This window comes from Halyomorpha halys, unplaced genomic scaffold (assembly GCF_000696795.3).
Source record: "Halyomorpha halys isolate HHAL.00 unplaced genomic scaffold, Hhal_1.1 Scaffold5.1, whole genome shotgun sequence".
Taxonomy (NCBI): domain Eukaryota; kingdom Metazoa; phylum Arthropoda; class Insecta; order Hemiptera; family Pentatomidae; genus Halyomorpha; species Halyomorpha halys.
Window position 1 is genome coordinate 88292 of NW_027106871.1, and position 25467 is coordinate 113758.

At 27.9% G+C, this 25467-nt stretch overlaps 1 protein-coding gene across 1 annotated transcript in view; it reads right to left on the reverse strand.

Moving 5' to 3' along the window:
* Positions 1-12253: 12253 nt before the first annotated feature.
* Positions 12254-25467, reverse strand: part of LOC106692394 (uncharacterized protein PF3D7_1120000) — a gene marked incomplete at its 5' end in the record, with an annotated part of 20672 nt that continues 7458 nt past the window's right edge. The window contains 5 exon segments of the mRNA XM_067045184.1: positions 12254-12419; positions 17668-17826; positions 17943-18083; positions 22874-23014; positions 23733-23924. Coding sequence (XP_066901285.1) covers positions 12342-12419; positions 17668-17826; positions 17943-18083; positions 22874-23014; positions 23733-23924 — 711 coding nt within the window.

Below are 25467 nucleotides of genomic sequence, written 5' to 3' on the forward strand. Positions count from 1 at the left end.
AAAAAAATTATAACATCCAATAAAAAATATTAAAAAAGTAAAAGCAAACAATAGGCTAAAATCTCATGATTCAGGAAATATTAATAGTAATTATCAATACTAATTAGATAGTACCTAAGAGAAAAAAATTAATGCAAATTATTTTCAATATAAGTGTAGATATAAATAATAGCAGAATACCAATACAAATTTACTGTGACTGTTCTCAAATTTAGGAATTGCTATGAGAAAGTTAGTTTTAGCAGCCTCGAGTTGCCGTATTGTTCCAGCTGGTACCACCTCAAACGGTTTCCTTCCATTTGTAAACAAAAACGTATTTTTCTCTTTACGATCGCTGTATAAATGCCATAACCTCACGGAATGTCTCATTGGTTTCAGTGAACGGTTCTACAAGTGCCTATAAGGCCACATTTTTAAAAATGTATCTTTAACTCATATTTTTGCATCTTATTTTCCTTATTATTGGATTGGTGCTTTTTTAACCTAATTTCAGTAGCTTCGATTTTCGAAAAACACAAAATGCACTTTACAGATCCGAAATCGGACCATCCGTTCAGGCGTAAATAGAAAAGTAAATTCTGCTGCATCCCATGAAGAGGTACATTTAGCCTTAAGGAAATATGTGATTCAGGACAGAATACTTTAAAATATGTTAAAAATAACAAATATTTCAGAAAATATGTGATTTACAACAAAATATGTAAAAAAGGCCAAATATTTAAAAATATGTAAAATAAAAGTGGCTTCTTTTGGCCAGAAATGTATTGAAACATCTTTAGTTAGTAAGGAATCACAGATATCACAGTCAGGTAAAAATATGAGAAAACATAAAAATCCTATCCCTACTTATAAGAGTATGGAAGCAAAAAATAAGTACATATTAAGGAAATTAATAAACAAATTAGTATAAATAAAAATCAATATTTTATATTAGAATTTGCCGATATTTAACACTATCATGAGGAAGAAGGAAAAAGAGAGTTTAAATAAGAATACATTTATGAAACATTCTTGGAAATAAATGAAGGAAGGAGTAGAGTAACCTTTTTAACATCCAACATCAATTGATTAATCCTGTTTCTACTAAGAGCCTTAAAAATTATCAGACAAAAAAAATATATAAATAAATCCATTTCTATACAACAGAAATCAAAACAAAATTATTCAGATTTCTCCAATAACAGTATGAAATTACATTGATGGCAAGAAATATTATACGTTCAACTTTTATAAAGGGAACTATGTTAATATTTTGTGTCATTATGCGCATGCCAGAGGAGAAAAATATGGGAATCAGTATGTGGTCCAGTAGAAAAACGATCCAAAAAACATGGCCATGAAATTAAGAGCTAATATTCAATGTTTAAAAACAGCAACAAACTCCTCCTAAATCTCCATAAATAAAAACAATAGACAATATTGATCCAAATATAGGGAAATATCACATCAACAGTGGAAACCATTTTGAACAACTTTTGGTTCAAAAAAGGAAAGAAATCTATCTAGACTTAGTTAAAATTCTTGGTTATTCCATCTCCTGTTATCTACAGGCTTTTGGTTACACCAATGAGTTTTTTTACAATTATTAAATTTAATTTTAGTTCAAAAATTAAAATAAAAACATATACTATTATCCAAGGAATTCTATTACCTTTAAATTTTATTTAGTTAAGCTAAGGGAGTTTATACTTTCAACAAAAAATAAAATAATTTTTCTATCAACTTTTTAACATTGTCAAACTTAGTGAAATTTTTATTTTCTTCTCTCAATTAGTAGTATGTAACTGAGGTGGAAATTTTTTTTTCAACCGTTGCACATTTATGATTACCAGTCCAAATATTTGAAAATTACCTTTATTCAACCAATATCTGTCAGCTAAAGAGTCTTATTTTTTTATTATTTTATAAAAAATTAACAAGCTAATCGTTCAGGTATGTTTATTTATAAATATATTTATATTTATGAGTACATTAAAATGTTATCGCCATTGCAGCAGGTTATACAATTCATTTGACCAGCAATGTCAAGCAGATCTTCCATACTGCTTGATAATATAAACTAATCTAACAAAAACTGAAACATAAAAGATCTAGGATAAGCATTTATTATATTAACTTTTCGGCATTTCGCATGGCTAAAAATGCTTAACTAAAATATCCATTTACTATCCTTTTAATATTAACATTCAATTAAATAAATATCTGATTTACATATTTGATGTTTCTGATATATATATATATTTTTTTTAAATAAACAGATGTATAATAAAGAAACAAAAAAATCATTACAACTACTACATAACTACCATAGCCTGCAAATTATTTGATTTACTATTAAATATTTGAGTAATAATAGATTAAATTAATACTAATCTCATTTTATACAACCACTAAATTCAGTTCATAAACATATATACCAGATATGTATGCATAAATATATCATATATAATATGCAGTCAAGATTTAACTGCGATTCCAATTAGATTTATCTCATTAAGAGATAGGAATTGAACAAAATTATTTAATAAAATAAAGAAATAGCACGCAGGACATGTTAATCTACTAAGTTATGGATACAGTTAATATTTACTTTCAATATTATTTTTCCAATTCAGTAAGGAAACATATGTAATATAGTCCTTTGTTAATGGGTTCCGACACATATTTTAGGAGTTTTTTTCATAGTTGAACCAAATTTTCAATATAAAAATAGGATCAGTACACCAAATTCATGAAACAATAAATCACTTTATTATATTGGTTCTGTGAGTCTCTATAGTCTCTTGACTTTTAATATTCTAACTGAGGCAGGATTATTAGATTAAGGCAAATATAAATTTAATTGGTAATTTCAAAAACAACTTAAGTCTATCAATTGAAATTTCGAAATCGATTGAAACTTTCCCATTCATGCGTAAACATGTTTTCTCAGATTTTCTTTATAATTGCATTTTGAATGAAAAGGGAGGAATGTACTAACTGCATGATTTTTATCCATTTAGGGTTCCCTATTTAAATAAACACTCGCAAAAAAAAAAAAAAAAATGTTTTGGGAAAAAATTATTCAAGTAGTTATTGAAACTATCAATTCAACTAATCCTACTCCAACTAGAAATAATTTTTTTAAGCAAAAATAAATTAACAATTCACGAATGTGAAATTCTCAAAAATATAGATGCAGACAGCTGATTACGAATCAAACTCCAAACTTCAGCCTTAATTTAATCATTTGACCCTTGGATTACGTTTGCTCATTTGACAAATTTTGATAAGAAAGGTACTTCCAGAAGAATACTATATATGTGAGAACGTTTGAGATAAAAAAATTTTTAATAAAAGAAGACAGTAGCTGTCTATATCTAATACAACTATGGGATACGGAAAATAGCTATGTTACTAAAAAAAATACTAAGAATACTCTGGTCGAGAGGATTCTCATCCATCACCGTGCTTGGAATTAATAAATAGGAAGATATTCTTGCATGGTTTGCTACCTTTTACCAACACTTGCAGAGCATTGTTCTTTAAAAAGTTGTAAAGTTTCAGTTGATCAGGTTATTTTTAGCCCAGTCGGAGGTGATAAGATTATAGCACTAGTTGGGAGTATTTCTCCAATCAGAGTATCCTCCGATGAACCAAGTGCTTTTACACCTCCACACAATTTTTAATAGTTTCCTTTATAGAAGGCACTTCAATGGATTATACTGTCAGTAAAAGTATCTTTACTGTAACTGTCTATCTAATCCTCTAGGAAACTTGGTTGGGAAATAAAAGTAGAAAACATTCTTTTAATGAATCCAGCAAGGGATATTTTGAAACCAGCTTCAGGAAAAGTAAACTCTAATGAATTACTAGGGCCCACGGGCAGCTGAAGTCCAGAGGAGACTGAGTTGGAGTAAAATGAAATAAGATGCTTGCACAAATTAATAAATATTTATACTAATTAACACCAATTGAGATCAAATTCTCTGTTTTTTCATAGAAACTTTTAGCAATAGTAATCCTGATAAGGATCAAAAATTCAAGCCAAACCATCACAGCATAAGTAATAAGAGATATCTGATAAGAGAAACCTTATCAGTGTTGAAACAAATAAATTCATGAAAAAAGACTATAAACAGAAGGGATATTTTATTCATTGTAACAATATGTGATAAATTAATAATATTGTACAATAAAATGATAAATCCTTAGAAGAAAAAATCATATTATTAACTTCCTATTTAATAAGAAGTTATTCTTATATATTATAATTATCTTCATAAGCATATCATTAATAAAAGTAACACCAACCAAAGAGATTTAATAGGTCGGCTTAGTATCAATGGATAACTGAGATTTATAAATCCATCTTTAACTTTCAACAAAGTAAGGCACTTAATCTAAGGCAAGACAGAACTTTAAAAAAAAGAAAAGGGCTATACTCTTAAAAGAGGACTATAGATCCCCTTAGTACACTCAGAGCCATCCGGCACATTTTTAAAATGGTTATGCAACAATTATAGTTATAAGTGCATAGGTGGATTTTGACAGTTAATGGAATAATGTAATTTTTAAAAACTTAATAAATAGTTTAAAGATGTTCATAATTGTACATTTTCCTAATACTCAGAATAACAAAGGTCCAGCATAGAACACCCCCAACTGTCTAGAAGTATTCCATTATAAGTTAATCTAAACAATCAAATCTAACATAATCATCCCAAGCATCTGCAGAAATTTCCTTTTGTTTCCTTGTTTTATCTACAATCAGATGTTATGAATACACAATACACTTATAATCACTTATACTTATAAATACACTTATAATCACATCACTTATAATCAAATATAATGTGGATAGATTTACTGCACACTAAATTAAACAATATGTTTAAGTAGAAATGTTTTGAAGGTACCTTAAATTATTTAATTTTGATCACAATCATGTATCCTCAATCACATTAACTTGTTGAACTATGCAACCAAATGCTATATCACCAAGTTTGAAGTATTTAAGTAGAAATTACTTAGAACATAACACCGCAACACAAATTTACATATTTTTGTTTCAACTCCATATTTGAATTTAAAAAATACCGAATCATTAGAATATAATCTTTAGTAGTACTGATATTTCACTAATGCAAAGTATGTTTCAAAAAATATTAATACAACACTTTTCTCAACTCATGATCAACTTAGTTTAAGTCAAAATTACTTTCTCATGGGAGTGTTTAAATTAAATAATATGTTTTATCTTGAAATAATAACTGTTGCTCATCAACAATAGAAAGATCCAGTTGAAGATGGTTACTTGAAAATTGGATTTCTCATAAAAAATATCTACATAAGGAGAACAACTTAAGCAATGATTTAATTTTAAACACATTCTAATAAAACTAAAAACTACTTAAGTATAATAGATTTGAAGTAAACAACTTCTCTAAATATCTTATGACAACCAAATAAAAAAATCCTTAGATAAAACTTGTAACCAAGGAAGGCTTCAATATCAGCAGGGGAGGGGGTAGCTCTATGTTGATAGACGAGATTTCTGTGGCGAAATTATTCAGACTTACTTATTTAGAACTTAATACAACTATAGATAAGTTCAAGTAAATAACAAACAAATAAGTTTGAACACATATCATTTAAAAAAAAAAGAAAAATTATATTTAAAAAGATAGTTACAATATAATTGATAGTTATTGAAATGAATAAAATATATATATTTTTTTTAAATACAAGCTAAAAATTATTCTCCCAGATAATCATATGCATGCTCATATAAACCAATTTATGCAATTTCATAAAACATATATATAAAGTCATGTCTCTTACCTTCACATCTTCTGGAATTAAAAATTAGGTTCAGCCACACAAAAAAAAAAAACTTAATAATTTTTTATAATTCACAAAATGGCAGCCACGGAAGGACTAAATTTCACAAAGGATCACTATTAATAATATACTTCAACTAATCTTTCAATCAACACTCAAATATGGATTCTTTTCACGTAAAAACGTCCTTTAAAAACTTGCAACAGTCCGTAACGAATTTGATTTTTTTAAATGCAAATAAAGTAAATATTCACGAACACCACACAAAAGATAGCGTCTTCGGAAAACGGGCGAGGCCAACTTGTTCTCAGCGAGTTACTATGTCTTATAAACTAATTATCTCAAAAAATATTAATACATAAAAAATAAAATAAATAAATAAATGTTTTAAAATAATATCTAATTTTTTTAAAAAGAATCATATTGATCAACCCTATATTAAATGTACAACACAAAATGCTAATAAGTTGTTAATTAACACGGATATTAACAAAAAAATACTTATATTTTAAATATTCTGTTTTTTCTTTTTATTTAATTTGAAAACTGTAATTAAGGAATATTATATTATATATAACCAAGCAAAAAGGGATGTTGGTAAAGTTTTAAAAAGTAAAATTTAGACTATTAACTATTTAAAATATTACTTTTTTCGTTATAATTTCATATTTTATTTTTAAATATGTATGATTTAATTTAAACTCTAATTATTAAAGTAACTAATATTTAATATTTTGTTTTATGAATTTGGTATCACTGAGGTAGATTGGAAGAGTCCAGAGAGACAAATTGTTTGGATGAAAATACATATTAAACATTTCTGTTCTTCCTAAATATTATTTTATCAGACTTAATTAAACAAAAATAACTATATCTTATTATTGTTATAACTCCATGTATATGTTGCTCTATTCAACAGACTTAGTACATTGTCTGGTAAATACTTCATTAAAGCTAAATATATTACTGGATGAAATACATGTATATTCACATTATCATCATTATCATCAACTAAATTCATATTGCTGTAGTTGCTAGTGATAGTGATTTACTCTGTAAGTGATGCAATTTTGTTGTTCCTCAAAATGTTGGTCAAAAATCTTTGTCTAGTACAGATTTTAGGTTAAGCTTCAGTAAAGTATATTTTTGGAATGTTGAGACTCAAGTATTCCATTTTTTTGAGTTAAGGTGGCTCTAAACCCACCACAGTCCATAGAAAATATTTACTTACATTGTAGTGTTTACCCATCCATCACACTTCCTACATCTATAATCTCCAAATTAAATCCTTACTCCATTCACAGAAAAAAATCCATCAGAACTAAAGTTCACTTACATTCCTTTCTTGTCTGAATCACACTAGAATTGTTTTCCTCTTAATATCTGTTATAATTCTTTCTTGTCATTTTAAGCCCTCGTTTATTAGAATTTCTCATTCCTGACATCCTCTCTAACTAGACATTTCTTGGTTATGAATTTAAAGTTTTATCTACATCAGCGAAAAGAATTATTTCTTACTTAGTGGAAGAATTTAATTTTTTATTGTTTAGTAAAGATTGTCTTTATTAAAGTTTCTTCATTTAAAAAAAAAATATTTGCTGATGATTATGTAAATACTTCTAGACTTTTTCGTATTTATTTTAAAACATTTTATGGCCAAAATGTTTCCTTATTTGACATAGCATCAGAATTAAGTCCCCCCCCATTTTGTATTTATTCAATTATGTTTTTTTTTGGTTTGTTCATATCGCTGATTTGCTTGTAAAACAAATGCTACAATGCCAGCTATGAGATAGTCCATATAGAGACCACAGTAGAAACATAAACCCTTATCAGTAACAACTATGGAACACATCCATTTCAAAATAAAGCCAAAACTTTTTTTTTTGTCAAATGTACCACTATTCAAAGCAGTGATAAATTTAAAATCCCATAATGAAGATAAATTATACAAATCCATACATGTACATCAATTTTTCATATTATTTTAAGAAATTTAAGCAATTATAATACACCAGAGTTCTGTTGACAAGGCATTTTTGTTATAATTATTAATCTTGGTAATGTCTCTGTATCTTTAATGCCATATTACATACTCCATTTTTTAACAAACATTTATGCTTGACTGTGATGCATTATGAGACAAGCCCAATTATTTCAAGCAGTCAAGAAAAGACAAGAATTACTGTTTCTAGACGTTATTGAGTAAAGAATGAATCAGACAAAGATTCTTCATTTATTTAACAGGAAGTACGTACATATTGTAATATCCTCTTTTTTTAATAAATAGTTGTTTTTATATGTAGATGGTTTTAGTTAATTTTATTTTATGTATCAACATTCAATATTGTTCATTTATTTTGTTTTAACAAAAGGCAAGCTAACTAATTTTGATTAATCAACTATGGAGAAAATATTCAAGGTGGAATGGATCCTTCCGAAGTCCATTGAATTGCTGTTATGTTGAGAGATAGATTAAAATTTTATCAACTTTCGTTATTTTGTATCATAATTGTATTTAAAGTAAATTTAAAAAAATAGAGGTAAATAAAATGTAATAAGGAAAAATATACATAAAGAAAATCATAAGCAAAACCTCAAAACTGTTGTGCTACAATTGATGTTTACATCAACCACCGAGGCATGAGAATGAATAAAGAAAATATACTCTTATTGTTCAAGCATGGGAGAGATGACGTCTCCTGAAAGTATGGGGTACTGACCATCCTTTGTTTACAGTCAGTGGTAGATAAATAGAAAGCAGACATGAAGAGTCTGCAGTCAGCTACTGTAATTAATAAAGTTCCTGAATATGCCCTCGGGGTGTATTGGTTCCTTCAATAGTACAACTGAAATCAATAGAGCTTCGTCTTCGTTGAAAGGTATTTTTAAGGATACTATTTCATCAGGTTATAAAGGGCAACCTACTATCTTGTTACAACATCCGATCAGTTTACCTTTATAATTTGTATAATAGATACAATTATATTTCATCGAAAGTAAGAACAAGTTTATAGATTGTTTTATTCTTAACGGCTTATATACGAGTTTATAAGCATATAAAATTTACATATTTTCTTATTCAATTTCCATAAAGTTTTGAGATGTTTTAACTTACTTTTCGAATTTTGAGCATGGAGTATTATAGATATATTTTGAATACAGTTGTGAATATCAATAAACAAATTATAAAACAAAAAAAAACCTGTCAAACTATTTCAATGAGGATGAGACATTGAATTACCGAGTTTAATAAAATTGTTAGAGCTAGAGAAAAAGGGAAGAAGAAAAGGGGGAGGGCTTAAAGCTGAAATTCAAAATTTTGCACAATCAAAATTTTCCCTTACTGTATATTCCATATACCAGTAAATGACAAGAAACTTTTTGAAATTCACTTATTAATTTTCAAAAATATTTTTTAAAGTTTTTTATTCATAATACTGTGTAACATAATAGCTAAAATAACTTAGTAATTCCTTACATAAATTTTGTTATAAAAAGAAAAAAAAAAAGATTTGTTATCCTTAGAAATCCTATCTATCCCCCAACACATACGATTAATGATACAGGTCAGAATTGTCCCAATAGATTGAACTTGAGATTATTTTGGTAAATTAAAGTCTTGGGGCAATAGGTAACCAATTTGATGTTAATTTAGAGTAGAGTAGTTTAATAAAATTGCATAATTCTTATTTAATTATTTATAAAGTTAATGTTCAGTAATAATCAGAACAGAAGTGCATTTGGTACAAAATTCCAATTATCTTAAAAATTAAGACGTCACATTATTATTATTATTATACAAGCCCCTCAAATAGGTCTCTTATGGACCGCATAAATTTATTCAGTGGACGAAACAGATAAATATAATTCATTACTTGTTATACAGTATTTTTTGAAAAGTATTAACAATTTTAAAATTTAATGTAGTATATTTTTTTAAATTGTCTACTTTCCAAAAATAATGAGGGAAATTCTCCTTAATTCGAAAACCATTGACAGTTCCGTGAGGCAGTCTACTCTAGTACATTCTCACGATGAGAAAGGGCACAGATCCTTACAAAAGAAATCCTTAAGCCTAACTGTTCCATATACACGAACCCTCTCCAATCTACAATAAAACGACAATGAATCTCAATGAATAAACTGGCGATGAGCAACAGCTCTTATTTTTATTTTGTGTTATTTTTTTTTGTTACTTAATAGTCGAGAGAGTATATCATTGAAGGAAGAAAGTCACTCTTTGTTTAGATCGCTAGTGGATTGGAAGAAGAGGACCAATCCTTTGTTTATTGTCGGAGGTAACATCTTGAGAAAGAAGACATTGAGAACCATAAGTAACCACTTAGATTTCCGATTTCCTACTAGTAGTCCTGATGAAGGCTAGAAATTCTGGCCAAAACGTTGGCATTATTAAATAACTTTTATAACTTATAGGTGTTAATTTTTTACCGCACCCCCAACCATCTTTTCTTCATATATATATTATTCAAGGTCAACTATCTTCTCATCATTAATTGGTTGGTTTTCTCTATCTAGAATTTAATTATATTTGCAAAAGTAGCTATTAATTTAGCTAAACGTCATTTTGTTCTGATTCTCTCGAAAACCCACCCTGAGATAAGAGTCATTAATGTTATATATATAATTTAAAATAAATTTCCCATATCTATTTAATATTTAATCTTTTCATCTGAGTCTTGTAATCATCTAGGCATTATCTAGATCTGAGAATAAAAAGATAGTGAAATTCCTTTTATTTATTTTAACAAACCTGGATATTACAATATAGTATGTCCAACACTTCATATTAAGTACACTAAAGAATACTTCTGTCACAATATGCAATGTTGGAAAATATAAAACCATTTTTAAGATAAAATGGAATGTCAAGTATCTTGTTTTGGTTCTAGCCTTCATCCAGCAGTGGTTTTTGAAAACTCTTCATTAATAAAATTTCTACATTACATAAATGTCAAGTATATAAAATTCTGGGACTGAAGGAATTCAAAGAAACAGACTTAATATAGTTCTCTTTTTTAATACTTACTATGAATATGAACTACATATTAACTAAGAGGCATAAAGGAATTATTTTCATATTAAAAATACACTCATAAAAAGCTTTTATACCTTCATATGATATAATTATAATTTACAATTAGGCATAAGGCATTTTGTAAGGCAAAGCGAAAAATACAATATAAAATACACAAGGCAATAGCGTTATCAAACATTAAGAATGTATAACAAATAATAAAAAAGAAACATACAACTGAGAATAAAAAAATAATAATGTATGCCACACAATTATTAGTGTTAAGAAAAATATAGCTAACTAAAAATTATGAAAAACAAATATTTTTCTTTGAAAGTGAGAAATAATAAAATTAAATTTCATCATAGCTCCCAAACAAAAACAATAAATTAGTTCCTTTTTTCCTTAATCTAGAGTTATACTATTTGATAATTTTGAAAACAAACACAGGAGCTTAGGCGGTTAATAACTTGAATTCCAAAAAAAAAGAAAAGAAAGAAAGAAAGAAAAGCTAATCATTAATACAGCTTATTTATACTTCCAAATATTTTAATATCCATAGGAATCTGCCATTTTAATATATTAAAAAAAAATAATTAACAACAAAATTTTTAAAGTAAATATATAAAACTAAGGGGATGCCTGGATCCTAATGTTTATCATTACTAAATAATTATTACATTATCAGCACTTTCCTTTAACAGCGTATATATATATTTAACAAAAGACAATACCGATATCAGTCTATAAGGCTTCAACGTGAAATATTAGGAGCCATATTCCTGAGCATCAATCATCAGTTGTCGATGTTGAAAACATGATTCTTGATTCATGATATAACAATTCTAAAAACATATTAAAAAAAAATACAAAAAAAGAACATGATACATAGGAGAAAAATTACAAGGAAAGAACATGATACAAAACTTGAAACTTGTATCTAAAACTAAAAAGAAAAAAGTAATACAGCTATCTTTAAATAAGTCTAAACTTAACATATAACATAAAAAAGTAAAATATATCTATTATAAACAAAGCTAGATCAGGAGTACAAACAAAAAGAAACACACAAAGGAAAATCGAAAACACATTAAACTGGACCCTACTAGATCACATTTCTCTTCATTTTTTTTTTTTTAGGAATGGGCAGTGTGATTCTCGATGTACTTACTTAGTGCTTACAACCCAACCCTGTGGCGATGTGAAAGACCCTACTAAATATACCTCTTCTCTAATTGTATATCGTTTAATCCTCAGTCAAATGGAAAAACGAATCATTAAAGCGATATGCTTTCGCAGATGCATAAACTAAAACTGACTAGTAAACTAAAACTGAAAAAAAGAAATGAAGTCTAACAGAATTTTGAAAACCTCATGAAACAATAAAAGAAATATGGCATGGAAACTTTTTGTTTCTTTAATATTTAAGAAAGGAGATGTACATCGATGATGTTGAGTGACGCTAAGTGGTGAATAAAAATTAAGCTGAGGAAACGATCTCTGGTTCGCATTGAGAGAGTCTCTCTTTGTTTTGGCGGACCATTTCAGCCCGTTTCTCCTGAAAAATAAAAAATAGAATTAATATCATAGTTACTTGAATTAGTTTTAAAAATTATCTATAAAAGCAAAAATTAGAGACATAGTAATTTGAATATTATAGAGTAAAAACATTTGAATAGTTTCAAGTTTGAGGACACATAATGATGAAATTTATTTCCTTTCAATTTATTGGAAAGTATTGTAGCACCATATAGAAATAAAACTACAGATAATAAATTAATCAAATAATTCCTCTGATAACTAGAACAATTATAGCATAAGCACAATATGCTTAAAAAACATTAATTTTTGCATTATAGGAAAAAGAACTTAGTATTGACACACAAAATGAAAAAAAAAATTATATCCTATATTTCAATAACAGCTAGTCCGATTTGATCAAAATTTGAGGATTAGTGTGAAATGAGGAATAGTGGAAATTGAAATCAATTTCATCAGATTTTGTTAACAACTTTCACTTATCCATGCAAAAAACCTCTTTCTGGAACATCTATATTCCAACAATGGCTCGTCCCATAGATTCCTCAATCAAATTTATCATTATATATACATTCATGTAAATAATAAATAAACATGTAATCTAAATGTTCACCGATACTAGTGGTTGAAATTCCTGACTTCTACCAAAAATTTCCAACTTTTACAAAAGTTTTAATGATTTATAAATCCTTACCTAATCTAACTGATCTTTTTTTTTTTTTTTTATATTGTTTTTATTAATTATTATTGACAGTTTTCTGTAAGGCTACAATAAACATATTATGTTAAGGTGCAAGTATCTATCTCCTACTGTACTGTATACCTATCTAAAGTTGTAGAATTCATGATATGTAAATTTGAATACATTTATTTACACTTAAAAGTATGTTTTCCTTTAAACTGAACACAAACCTATTTACAGATTGAGCACACAATTAAGTAAAATGTGATTCATTATACCGTTTATTTATTTAATATACTAAATTTATATATATGTGCGTGTGGGGGGGAGAGGAGGGATTGTCAAAACCTGTCATAAAATTTTATGACACATATAATGATTTTTATAATAAACATATAATGAAGTGCGTAATAAAGACAAATGAATCAGCAATAATATAAGTAATCAATAACACTGAAAAATAAAAAAAATTGTCAACTAGGATGATGAAGATAACTTTCCTCAAACATTACCTCCCTAAAAAAGGGTAGGCAGTACAGAATTGTTTCTGCTCGGATAAATTCTTTTACAATAAAACTCTTGCATTTTTTTAAACTGCTGAAATAAGTAGCCAACAGTTTACGAAAACTGAAGGAAGGTATCGAAGCTAATGACAACTTTTACTACTGTCACAAAATATATAGCGAATTTCCCACCATACCAAATCCATGACATATTCTCTAAACGCCCAACTGGTAGACACTCTAATTATTCACAAGTAATTAGTAAACATTTTTCTTAATGAGATCAATGTACTTGTATTGCTTAAGAAACTTCGACAGAATGCAAGCTCTCTTCAGTTATTTCATTTCTTAATCAACTTCTAATAAAGCTCAGGTTGGGTAAAGTTTGTTCACACATGCATTGTGAACTAATAGATACCAGGAACTCAAGATGAAAAACTTTTTATGCGAATTCAACAAGATATTCCAGATATTGAAGATAATTTCATCTGTCTTTCATAACTTTTTGTTAGTATTTATTTTATTTGAAATCAAAGTACATTATTCTCTTTTCAGATTCTCAATTTTTTCCATTTAAATTTTGATTTTCAAATACCTTATTAGCCAAATCTAGCAATTGTATTCAATGTTCCTAATATATTAACTGGTTACATTAGTGGCAGTTTAATTTTAAAAACAAAGAAACAATTTTTTAAAGAAAACAATTTGACCTCAGAATATTTTTCATAAACATGTTCCTTTTCATCAGGATGAAAAAAAAATTTTATTCAGTAGTATATTTAATTTAATTATGAAAAATGTAAAATTAATAAATTAGTTGAAATGGTTATATAAAAAAAAACAAAAACATAAAATCAGTATTTTAGATTAGATAGATTAAATGATAAATAATTATTACACAAAGTGAACATGATGTACATACAATAAAATATAAAACCTGTTTAACTAAGAAATAAAATTAGCACATTAAATAGTTTAATAGATTTAGATTAGTATATTAGTGGCTTTTAGTGCTAATGTACTTTTGGATTTGGCTCATTAAATATTACCTCTCACATCCTAGCTGTATTACTACTTGCCTTAGGGAACTAATGTGTTTGAGACAACAATATTATTAAAATGCAGTAAGGAAAAAGTTTTTATAGGAAAAATGAAATTATATATTGTACCTTTGGAAAAAAAAGCCTCATTATAAAGCAGATAAATGAGCATCACTTGCAAGTGTACCATTGTTTTTCAAAAATTTTGATTACTTTTCTGGAAGAAATAATAAAAGGTAATTTTGTTTAGGGGTTCCCATCCCCTACCAAAGGCATTTCCGCATGCCTTCCTCTCAGGAAATTCTATTATCCTTGTCACTTAAACAATGAAAAATGGGTCCATACAGGCAGTTGTAGAGTAGGGAGTAGAGGGGGCAGCTCATCGACCTCATAACTCCAATGGCACAGGTTCGATTCCAGTCTGGGTGGGTGTTGACTTTTATTTCACGGTGGTACTATGGAATGAAAACTCAACCTTCCCGCTGTGGTCAGAATGGGTTGGTTACCTCTAGGATAACGAAAGATCCCAATATTTTGTTATTTGTTAATATAGAACAGGTAAAGGGGTGTTAAGTGTTGTTTTTTCTTTGTTTCCTGGTCAAAAGTCCCCTCAAACTGAAATGCTCCAAAAAATAGTTCCCTTTGTTTCTCCAAAAGTCTAATAAATACCTAATTTTGTGAACCTTATTCTTTCAATCCTTATGGAAGAGTAATTATTCAGATGAATACAAGCCATGTATATCCAAAATTTGTAATTTAACACTTTGACTGCAAGAGCTCACTTAGAAAACCATTATTTTATTTTCTTTTAATTTAAATAAACATTATATAATGTATAAACTGTAATACCCAGCCAATTCAAGTTTATATACCGATTTTTTAACCATGACGATGATGACAGAAGTTGTTGACCCGCAACTTCAAGAAGTTGAAGACCCGCATATGACACTGAATCTATGTATGCATTCAGCTGATACATGAATATTCAGCAGCTTTTTTAAACTGAATTACTGAAATAGGACTCTACATTTTCTATAAAACATTTAGACAACATGAAATAATCCAAAACAATGTAAAAAAAAAAAAAGGAAATGCAAAAATTCTTACAGATGGAAAAACCCTGAGCGATCGTAGCTGGTGGTAACAATGTGCTGTCAACCACAGTAAAAGTGTTAAATCACTGGGAAAAAAACCTATTACAACAAAAAGCAATTTGGAACTAAAACTAACATTTCGCTTGTAGTATTTGTTCATGTAACATTGGAGAAGAAATAAACAGGAAAATTTTAGGAATCAACTATATTTAAATAATATTAAGAATGCTTCAATTCAAGAGTTTCTCATAATACAAAACATTGTACCGACATAATTGAAAAAGTTTTACTTTTGATAATTTAAAAACTTACATATTTTGATGAAAAAATGATATTTGACATAAATTGTAAATTTAATATTCAACTATGTACTTTTCTGTTGTACATATGATAAATTGTATCAATTATGAGAGAATATACTTATTTAAAAAAAAAGCTAGTAAATATCTTGCCTTTTTAATAAACATTTTACTTTTTTAATTTAAATATTTGCCATTTTTAAATAAATAAAAATCCAGACCCCAAATCATAACTAATCAATAATTAAAGAAATATTGTAGGAGTAGAATAACAATGAAGGCCTAACGAACCCAACGTTTCGTTGTCGATACCACCAATTGCTCCCTACATACATCCTTCCAGTGATGCCCACCCAAACCCAATTCTACTAAATCAGATTTAACGCAATCCTCCCATTACGTCTACCTCTCGGTCGTTTACCCTTAGGTTCAGTGTTTGTTAACATTTTATGGCTCCGCTCCTTACTAAGCCCTACAACCTTACACCGTCCATCTTATACGCCGCAATGCTATAACTTGAATTATATTTACCAGCTGTAGTTCCCTCAATTCAGTGTTGTGTAGCCTTTTAAGTTCTCCCATTAATTCATCCTTTTTCGGTACAAATACTTTACATAATACTTTATATTCAAAAACCTTAAGGTGCTGTTCATCCCATAGTGTAAGAGGCCATGTCTCGCATAAAGAACAGTGGGAAGGATAATAGTTCTATAAATTCTAATTTTTAAGTTCTTGAATAGAAGGCACCAGCTGAGCAGTTTTGTAATTGAAAAATAACAAGCATTTCCCACCTTCAACCGAGCTTTTATTTCCTCATCAATGTCGTTTTTTCGAGTTACCCTAGAATCTAAATACTAAACCTATCCACCTGTGTCAAACATATTTCCTGTATATATGTTGCTAGGAGAGGGATTGAATCGATAAACTTAAATAAAAGATATTTTTAATGGGTCATTATCTGAAAATATTTAAATCATATGTCTAATCCACATTCAACCTCTAAATGAGGGCCAGTCATTGATAAAAAATAAAAACTATTCCACTCCTTTTGTCCTACTATGAAGGATATATTTTACCTCCACAATATATTTATAAATAGTAAATTAAAACTTAAAAAAGATTATTTTTTCATTCCTTCACCTTGTCCAACCCCCTAGGCTTGGGTAAGACACCTTAAAAATTTGTATTCGACCTATAATTGATTCTTTCTTTCAATTCACTTGCTGATTTAGTCAGTTATTACATGAGGACTTCATTAAAAAAGACCCCTCATCATTTATTTTAGTCAGGAAAAAGAAATGAAATGAAAACTGTATGTCCAGATAGTTTTCCTTCACTCCCTCATTAAACATTTTTTTATAATTTGAAACCATAATGAAACCACATACTCCTGTGCATCATACTACTGAAGCTATGCCACTAAGTAGGTATGAATATTTGCAACTCGAAATTAAGATTTTTTATTATTGAGATTTTAGTAAGTGAAATAAACTAACTATCAAAGACTAACAATTAAAAACTTAAAATTATGCTTACAAACCACAGGAATGTGATTCTAGTAAATTTTTACTAGAATTTGAGGAAAGTTTTTAAAAATAAAATTGAATTGTATAGATTGAAGTTATAAGACCTTCAAAAAAAGTACCTACATTCTTTTTTATTGGTTCAAGTTTTTTGGCTATTTCTTGTTCACGCTTACTTCCCGCATATTCAATTTTTTCTTGAATTTCCTTAACTTTTTCACTTTGTTTTTCCATATCTTCTAAGGTTAGCTTCAATTCATTTATTTTCATAAACTTCAAATTATTCTAAGCAGGTTAGAACAAAAAAAAAAAATTAGCATGCAAAATAAAAAAAAAAAAAAGCAGTAAAATAGTGCAGAAACACAAACAAAAATAGTTGCATAAAACAAAAATCTACATACAAGCGTGCGCAACTTTTCCCTCTGCTCAGCTTCAATCTGTTGTTTACGAATGATAGCAGAATCCATTTTGCTTTGCAATTGTGCTTCAAGGGAATTGATTTTTTCTTGCCAGTTATTTCTGATTTTTTTAACTTGATCCTCCTATTGCGTAAAATTGGATAAAAAAAAGAAAAGAAAAAAGCTTTAAAAAAAAAAGTAAAAAAATAAGCATGCAAGTTAACAGATACATTGTGAAATATCAAAAAGTTTCATATACTTTTAAGTTTTTCCTACATTCATAATTGTATCACTTAATACCATAATGTGCTTTACTATACGTCTTAGAATTTAAATTTACTAGATTAAGCTATAAGTATGAACAAACAACATTCAATTACTCATTCTCAGTAATAATGAAGAATATTAACTCAAAAAATATTAATGAAAAAACAACAAAATAGGAATGGGAGAGGTGTCGCATTTAAGCAACAAATTAAATGAAAACAATTAGATTCAACTTATTTGAAGAACATAAATCAGGAATAGATACATACATGATGTCCTAGTATATAAGTCCACAACCTCCAAGTTTTTTACAATTTTACCAATTTTACTTTGACTTTCACTGAGTCATAATAGCAGCATATATTCTATCTTTTGAGATTATTGTTAATTTTCTAATGTTATGAAAACATGAGTGGAGCAAAATCGTTTTAGAATATATTTCCCCATAAGAACCCTAATTACAGTTTCTTCGACTGACTGACTGAGAGGACTAAAATGATTATCATGATGATGAAGCCTCAATGCTCAAGTCAGATTCTTATTGGAAATGAAAGCCTAAAACATTTTGTTCTTTGGTGTTTTTTTTCTCACAAAAAATCATTGAAAACAGTAAAAAAAATTGTTAATGGTTTATGCCTCCTTGTATAGAAAAAGTGCTTAGTATAAATATGTCTTAAAATCTGATATACTATCAGAAACCTTAAAAAAAAAAAAAAAAAAAAAAAAAAAAAAGGAAACTCCGATTCTTTCAGAAATTCTTGAGCTAGAAGGTTAAAGAAATCAACAATATCTCAAAAGATAGACAACATTTTAATCTTTCTCATGGTCACCGAAAATCAACTCAAAATTCCAAAAATTGCAGAGATTAGGGGACAGGGTGAGGTTAACCTTTATACTGTGATATCCTGTATATTTAAGACAAATGTGCTTAATATTGAATGATACTCAATATGTTATTAATCTCTAAAATTTCAGGAGTTTAAGACTTATATATATAAAATCCAATCACTGATTCCTAAAATCTTGGGCCTCAATAGTGGAAAATAATTTTATATTTAAAACACACATGTTCAAACTAAGCTCCTTTCGATGAAGAAAACTTTACCAGGACAAGACTCCATAAAAAAAAGTTAGCTGCCAGGATGATCTATACCAAGTTGGATACCATCAAGGAAAGACACCAAGTACTTAAAGCGTGGATGTGACAACAGCAGTTACAGCTGTTTATCAGTTTTATTTTGGAGTACATACATGAGTCCTTTATTCACTGTAAAATCATTGAGTGGATAAAGTGTGTTTGGTAGAGTAGACACTGTGGTGTTGATGTACCTGTGGCTTTCAATAAAATAAAATAATAAGCCATTGAATTAATAGGTATTATTTAATGAAGTATCTATACCCATGGAAAGAAGGAACCTATTAACAGGATCTTGCAAGCAAGAAGTTAAACTTTGTTATAACACAACACCTTTTTATCTGAATAACTATATAATATGCAAGTTATTTCATAACTTTGAATGATATAATATACTATTATATATAGTATAAATATAATTTTTATTCACTAACTGGTTTAGAACTGCTAAAATTCTTCCCTAAATTATCAGAAATAAAGCAATAAAAGCCTAATTGAAGCCTCAATTTTGGACATGCAAACTTTAAACGACAACATTATAATTAAAAAAAAAAATTAAAAAACTTATTTATGACATAAGAATTTTGAAAAGTTTTAATAATTATTGGCATTGTTTATTAACTTAACATGAAGTGGCTCATCTAAGACTGTCCAGGTGATGCAACTGTCTCAAGAGCAGACAGTAGTGCACAAAAGCACTAAACTAAGAAATTCATTTAATATCTCTACAGCTCACGACATAATTAAGTGATCTTAGAGAACTTAAAAAGACGTACCATGGATTTAGATGGCATCTCCATGTAACATCTTGATCGAGACTTGGTACCTATAATATCAAGAAATTATGCTGGAAACAAATGAGAACCTTAAAACAAACTTAAAATATGAAGTTAATTGGCAGGAAGAGGACCAAACACCTGTACACTTGTAACAATAGAGAAAATCAACTGAATGAGATATAAACAAACCCAAGTAACTTAGCATGACACCTACGAGACTAAGAAAGTTAACTATACCAGAATTTGAGATGAACTCACCAAGCAAGAAGTATTAGTTAGTATTTCCTGTTATTATAAAGAATAACCATCAACAAATTCAATCATCTATGTTAAGAAATAAGTTTAAACCACTTGAGGAAAAATATTATAAAACGTTCATCATTTAAAATAATTATTGTAATTTTATAATTTAAAATATATATACCTATATACAATTTACAACAAATGTATAAGGTAGATACTAAAAGGTCAGCTATAGTTATTAATTAAATTTAGTTTGACAAGGACCGGAAACAAGACAATATCTTTAATTTCATTATTTTTTTCTAATATTGTTACTTTTAAAAATAAAATGGAATGTAATGATGGCATTTTCATAAGAAGGTAGGTAAATAAATATAATCAACACAGCAGTTAATCCAATCAAATTGACTTCTTATTTACCATATATTTATACAGTGTTACTAAACGTTACTTATTTCACTCTATACTAAATGTTTATGATTTCTACCTTTCAAACTGAAACATTCCATGTGATAATATATCTGCAATCTACGCTTGTTTATTTAATTCAAGAGAAGCTACTAACTCCAAATTTATAAGACAAAGTCTTTCAAACAAATAAAAATCAAATATCGGATTGATGATAAAGTTTCCCCCATGTATTAAGTTGATAAGTAAACATTAATGGTTCTCTTGATAAAAAAAAAAAAATAACTGGTATTTTTTTTTATGTTATAAAATAAAATAAATAATGACTGCAGAGTATTTCAAAGTCTGAAAACAAAAATAATGCAGTTGAGCACAATGAAAATTGGTGAATATGATGAACAAATGGTTAAGTGAGGAACAATGTCAAACATTGTTTGAAGAGTTTACTTTTTATTTTAATTTAATATTACTAAAAACAAATAATTTTTCCCTTGTATGTTTGAAATATTTTTTGTTAATGAAATGAGAGAAAATTTCTAATGAATCAATGTCAATTGATCTAATAATACCAATATTTTTTTTGTTTTGTATAAAAGCTGATCACATATACCCCCACATGCTCTTCATGAGCCTACCCAGCAATACCAAGTAGAGTTCTTCCATATTTTTAACAAACATAAATCATTAATTTAGGCCATTTAGTAATCTAGTTTCATGATTCCCCATGGCGACAGAATTTTTTTTTTTCTTCTTGACTATTAGTGTCATGGATGGTATAGCCAATAAAAATCAAGTCAAGAAATAAGATTTTAACATAATTTCATATGTGTTCAGCATGTTATAACGAAAACAATTCTTTAAAATTTCTATTTTTTTTTTAAATTATTTTTATAATAGCTAAATTTTTTCAACATCAATCTATTTGTTGAACTGAATTACTAGAAAATTAGCACTAATGTATTAGTAATAGCATATAGCTATAATGTTTAAAATTTAATCTTTCTAAACCATTAAGTTACAAGTTTCCTTCGTCTTTAATTATTATTAGTTAGATTCAAAAAAGAATTTTGTATTGTTCAACTTAGGCATAATTTTAAGTTCATTTTATATTTATATTGATAAATATCATTTTTAATAGAAATACCATATGTAATTCTCTCATTTCAAAAATAAAAGCATTTTTCCATTATCGAATGGCAATTTTTATTTTATCCTGTAAAACATTTTTTGCTCTGATAACCAGGACTACACTGCTATCCCTAACAAACATGATTTGTCAAGTTTAAAGATAGAAAACAATTTAAAAAAGATAAACATAAGCATTCAGGAACATGGACAAAAAACCTAACAAAGCTTTAATTGAAAACTATCCATCCTTATGATGTTCAATAGCTAGTAATGGAATGATGGATAAGTAAAATGCAAGACAAGAATTTTTAAACACACATTTTTTAACTTAGGGGCTCATAAAAAGGCAAAATGAGGTTTGAAGGCTTCGCTTAAATTTGATTTCATTCATATGAACAACTTTAAAAATAGAAGGTCAAAAAATAAAATTTATTTATTGTAGGGAAGAAAAATTAACTAAGTCTTTTAATGTCAGCCCAATCAAACTACAATATTTCATCTGAAAGAATAACATCTTTTATCTAAACTTATTGTATAAATATAAATTATTGGAATTTTTAAACATTATTTCATTGTAACAGTAAATATAAAGATATATCTATACAGCAATGGATATAGTTCATTTCATAATTATCCATGAACTGTTTCATATAAATTACAATGGATATCTGAATTTTAAGAGACTTCGGATGTTTACTGAGAATGTTAATAACCTAAATATTAATCATTTAATTTATTTTTTAAACTAAATAGCCTTTAAAAAAAATATAATAGTAAAGCTCATGATGAAGTGTATACAATTATGAATTATTGCTTTGAAAATTGGAATCTTTTCAGTTCCCTACAATAATTTTAATATAAATTTAAAACATAAATAAAATTTTTTCCAATAACTGTTTTGTTAAAAAAATAAAATATAAACAGTAATTAGCAGAACTGTATGAATTTTGTAAAAATGCTGAGTAAATACTAACATGTTCTTTGAGCCTATCAAGGATTTTTTTGATATTTTCATCACGATGTGCCGCAGCGGATTTCAATTTCTCTTCTACTGCATTGCGAACATCTTGAGTTTGTTGCTCGAGGAGTTGACGACTTTTCTCTACTCCTTCCAGCTAAAATTAACATGCAATAGATGCAAATAGTGATTACTAACTGCTATCAGAAGTCAACACACGTGTAATATTAAGTGAATATGAACAATGATAGTTGGGTGAATATTTATTCATCTTGAAAATATATTTTACCATATATACAGAGGACAAATGCTATCAGAGCCGAAGCTTTGGGAGATGATATCTAATTTGTAATAAAAAGTGAAATATTTCCATTTGTGATTTTTTTACATAAATATTGTAACAAAAGTAAAAACTATTAACAAAAAAGATAATTAAATGAAATCATATTCACCCACTCTAAAAATTCCTACTATCACTTTTCAATATGATTCACACAAAATTACAAGTCCTGTTTGTGTAAAGTGTTTTGTAAAAACAGACATTAAAAAAAATCACAATCTAAGACTACTAATTACTCAAATATAATAAGTTGCTTTACATATATAATACAAATATGATAAAATATTTACAACCTGAAATCAACTCTACAAACTCACACAAAAAGGAATAAAAACAAAACTACTCAAAAAAATTGTTAGAAAATAAATAAATATCCCTCTGTCACAAGGAAAATTGAATTTTGGGATTTGTAGTTAATACTAACAATTAAAATTTTCTAAAAACTAAACAATATAAATTTCTGTCATAATTAATATTATGATTAGAATTGACTACATTAATGTATAAAGTAAATGCTATGTAAAAAAATACTTACATGATCTTTAAGTTTTGTTTTGATTTCCGATATGTACTGTTCACGTTTTTCTAAGTGAGTCTCCATCTTTTGTTCAAGCGCTTCTTTTGTCTGATTGATGAACACTGAATTTTGTTCATCCTTCTTTTTTGAAGCCTCTTCGATTTTGGAGAGTTGGGCAGCCAATGTGGCCATTTTATTAGCTTCCAAACTCTGAAATTGAATACCAGAGAAACGTGCAATCTATGTTCAGAATAAAAATTATCAATCTCTATCAGATTAAAATAAATATATAATATATTAATTGATATAAAACCTCATAAATAATAGCATTAAATCTGAATAATATAATTATAATAATTAACCAATTTCTGCTCAAAGTTGTGGAAACGCAACATTAATTTCAAAATATTTTTTATGAACACAAACAATTATTTTTTAAACCGCCTTTACAGAGCATGTTTTTGTAGGTAGTCTGTAGTGTTGATGAATAGATGATTTGTTTACTCATAGATCAATATTAGGGAGTTCTTTTCACTTGTCTAATATATTAAAAACTATCAAAAAAACCACTAAACCATGGACCACATCAAACCGTTCCAATCGCAGGGAGCAGGTAGCTATTGCCAGATTGAGAATAGGTCATACGAGTTTAACTCGTAGATATCTGATCAGTAAGCAGCCACCGCCAAAATGTCAATACTGCAACAGTGTACTTACGATCAGTCACATATTAGAAAAATACCATGTTTATTCTGCAAACTTGAGTAGATTGGGAGTAGGACCGAGTGTATCGGATGCTCTGAATGATGACCAGAAGAACGTGGAAATGGTCTTAGTTTTCTTAAAAATGAATGACCTTATGAATAAGATTTAAACCAGAAAATATGTTATACATAATAAAAAATACCAAAAGAAGTAATTATTTAAATTTTTTTTTAAAATTATTTAAAGAGAAAAATAAAATGAAATAGAATTACAAATGAAACAGAATTATAAAGCATGAAACATGGGCGTTGATGACCTCAGGGTTTTACGCCCTAAAGCTCCAGACAACAACAACTTGTCTAATATAATACAGGCAACAATTATGTACTTCATACATAAATATAAAACAATAAGAATAATGTTACATTTTCGTACTGTTGGACATAAGCACCAAGTGCTAGTGATTCTAAATATTTAAATCAAGTTCGAGATGACAATATGGTATTTGGGTTCAGCTGAAGGGTATTTGCAATACATCTTAAACATTTGGACCTTTAGGAAATTTTATAACGACTCCCTTCCTCCCCCCCCCCAAAAAAATTATATGAACAAAGGCTTTATTAAGATCACTTTATATTTTCATTCAATACGTCCCTAATTTAGTTGCTTCATAATTGGAGTAAATTATTCTATCTCATACACGCTTTCATATTTTTCTATGATTCCCAACAAGAAAGTCCCCCTAGGAAAGTGCTCCCAACGTTGGTTCAACCAGCCAGACTCTAAGGCCTATTTGTACCAGTTCAAACCTTGTTGGAACAGGAGAGAAATAAAATTCTCAAAAATAAATATTGTCCTAGTCTTAGTCTACTATAAAACATTTTTATTGATCTACTGAATGTTGTTGATTCATCTAAGCAACATAGGTTATAAAGTATTTTTGGACAATGAGTAGCGAGTCGGTGGTTATGAAGTTAGGCACTGTAGAGAAGAATTGTGGAGGATGTATCTTAGAGCCCAGTTGTTTTTAGATCATATTATATATATA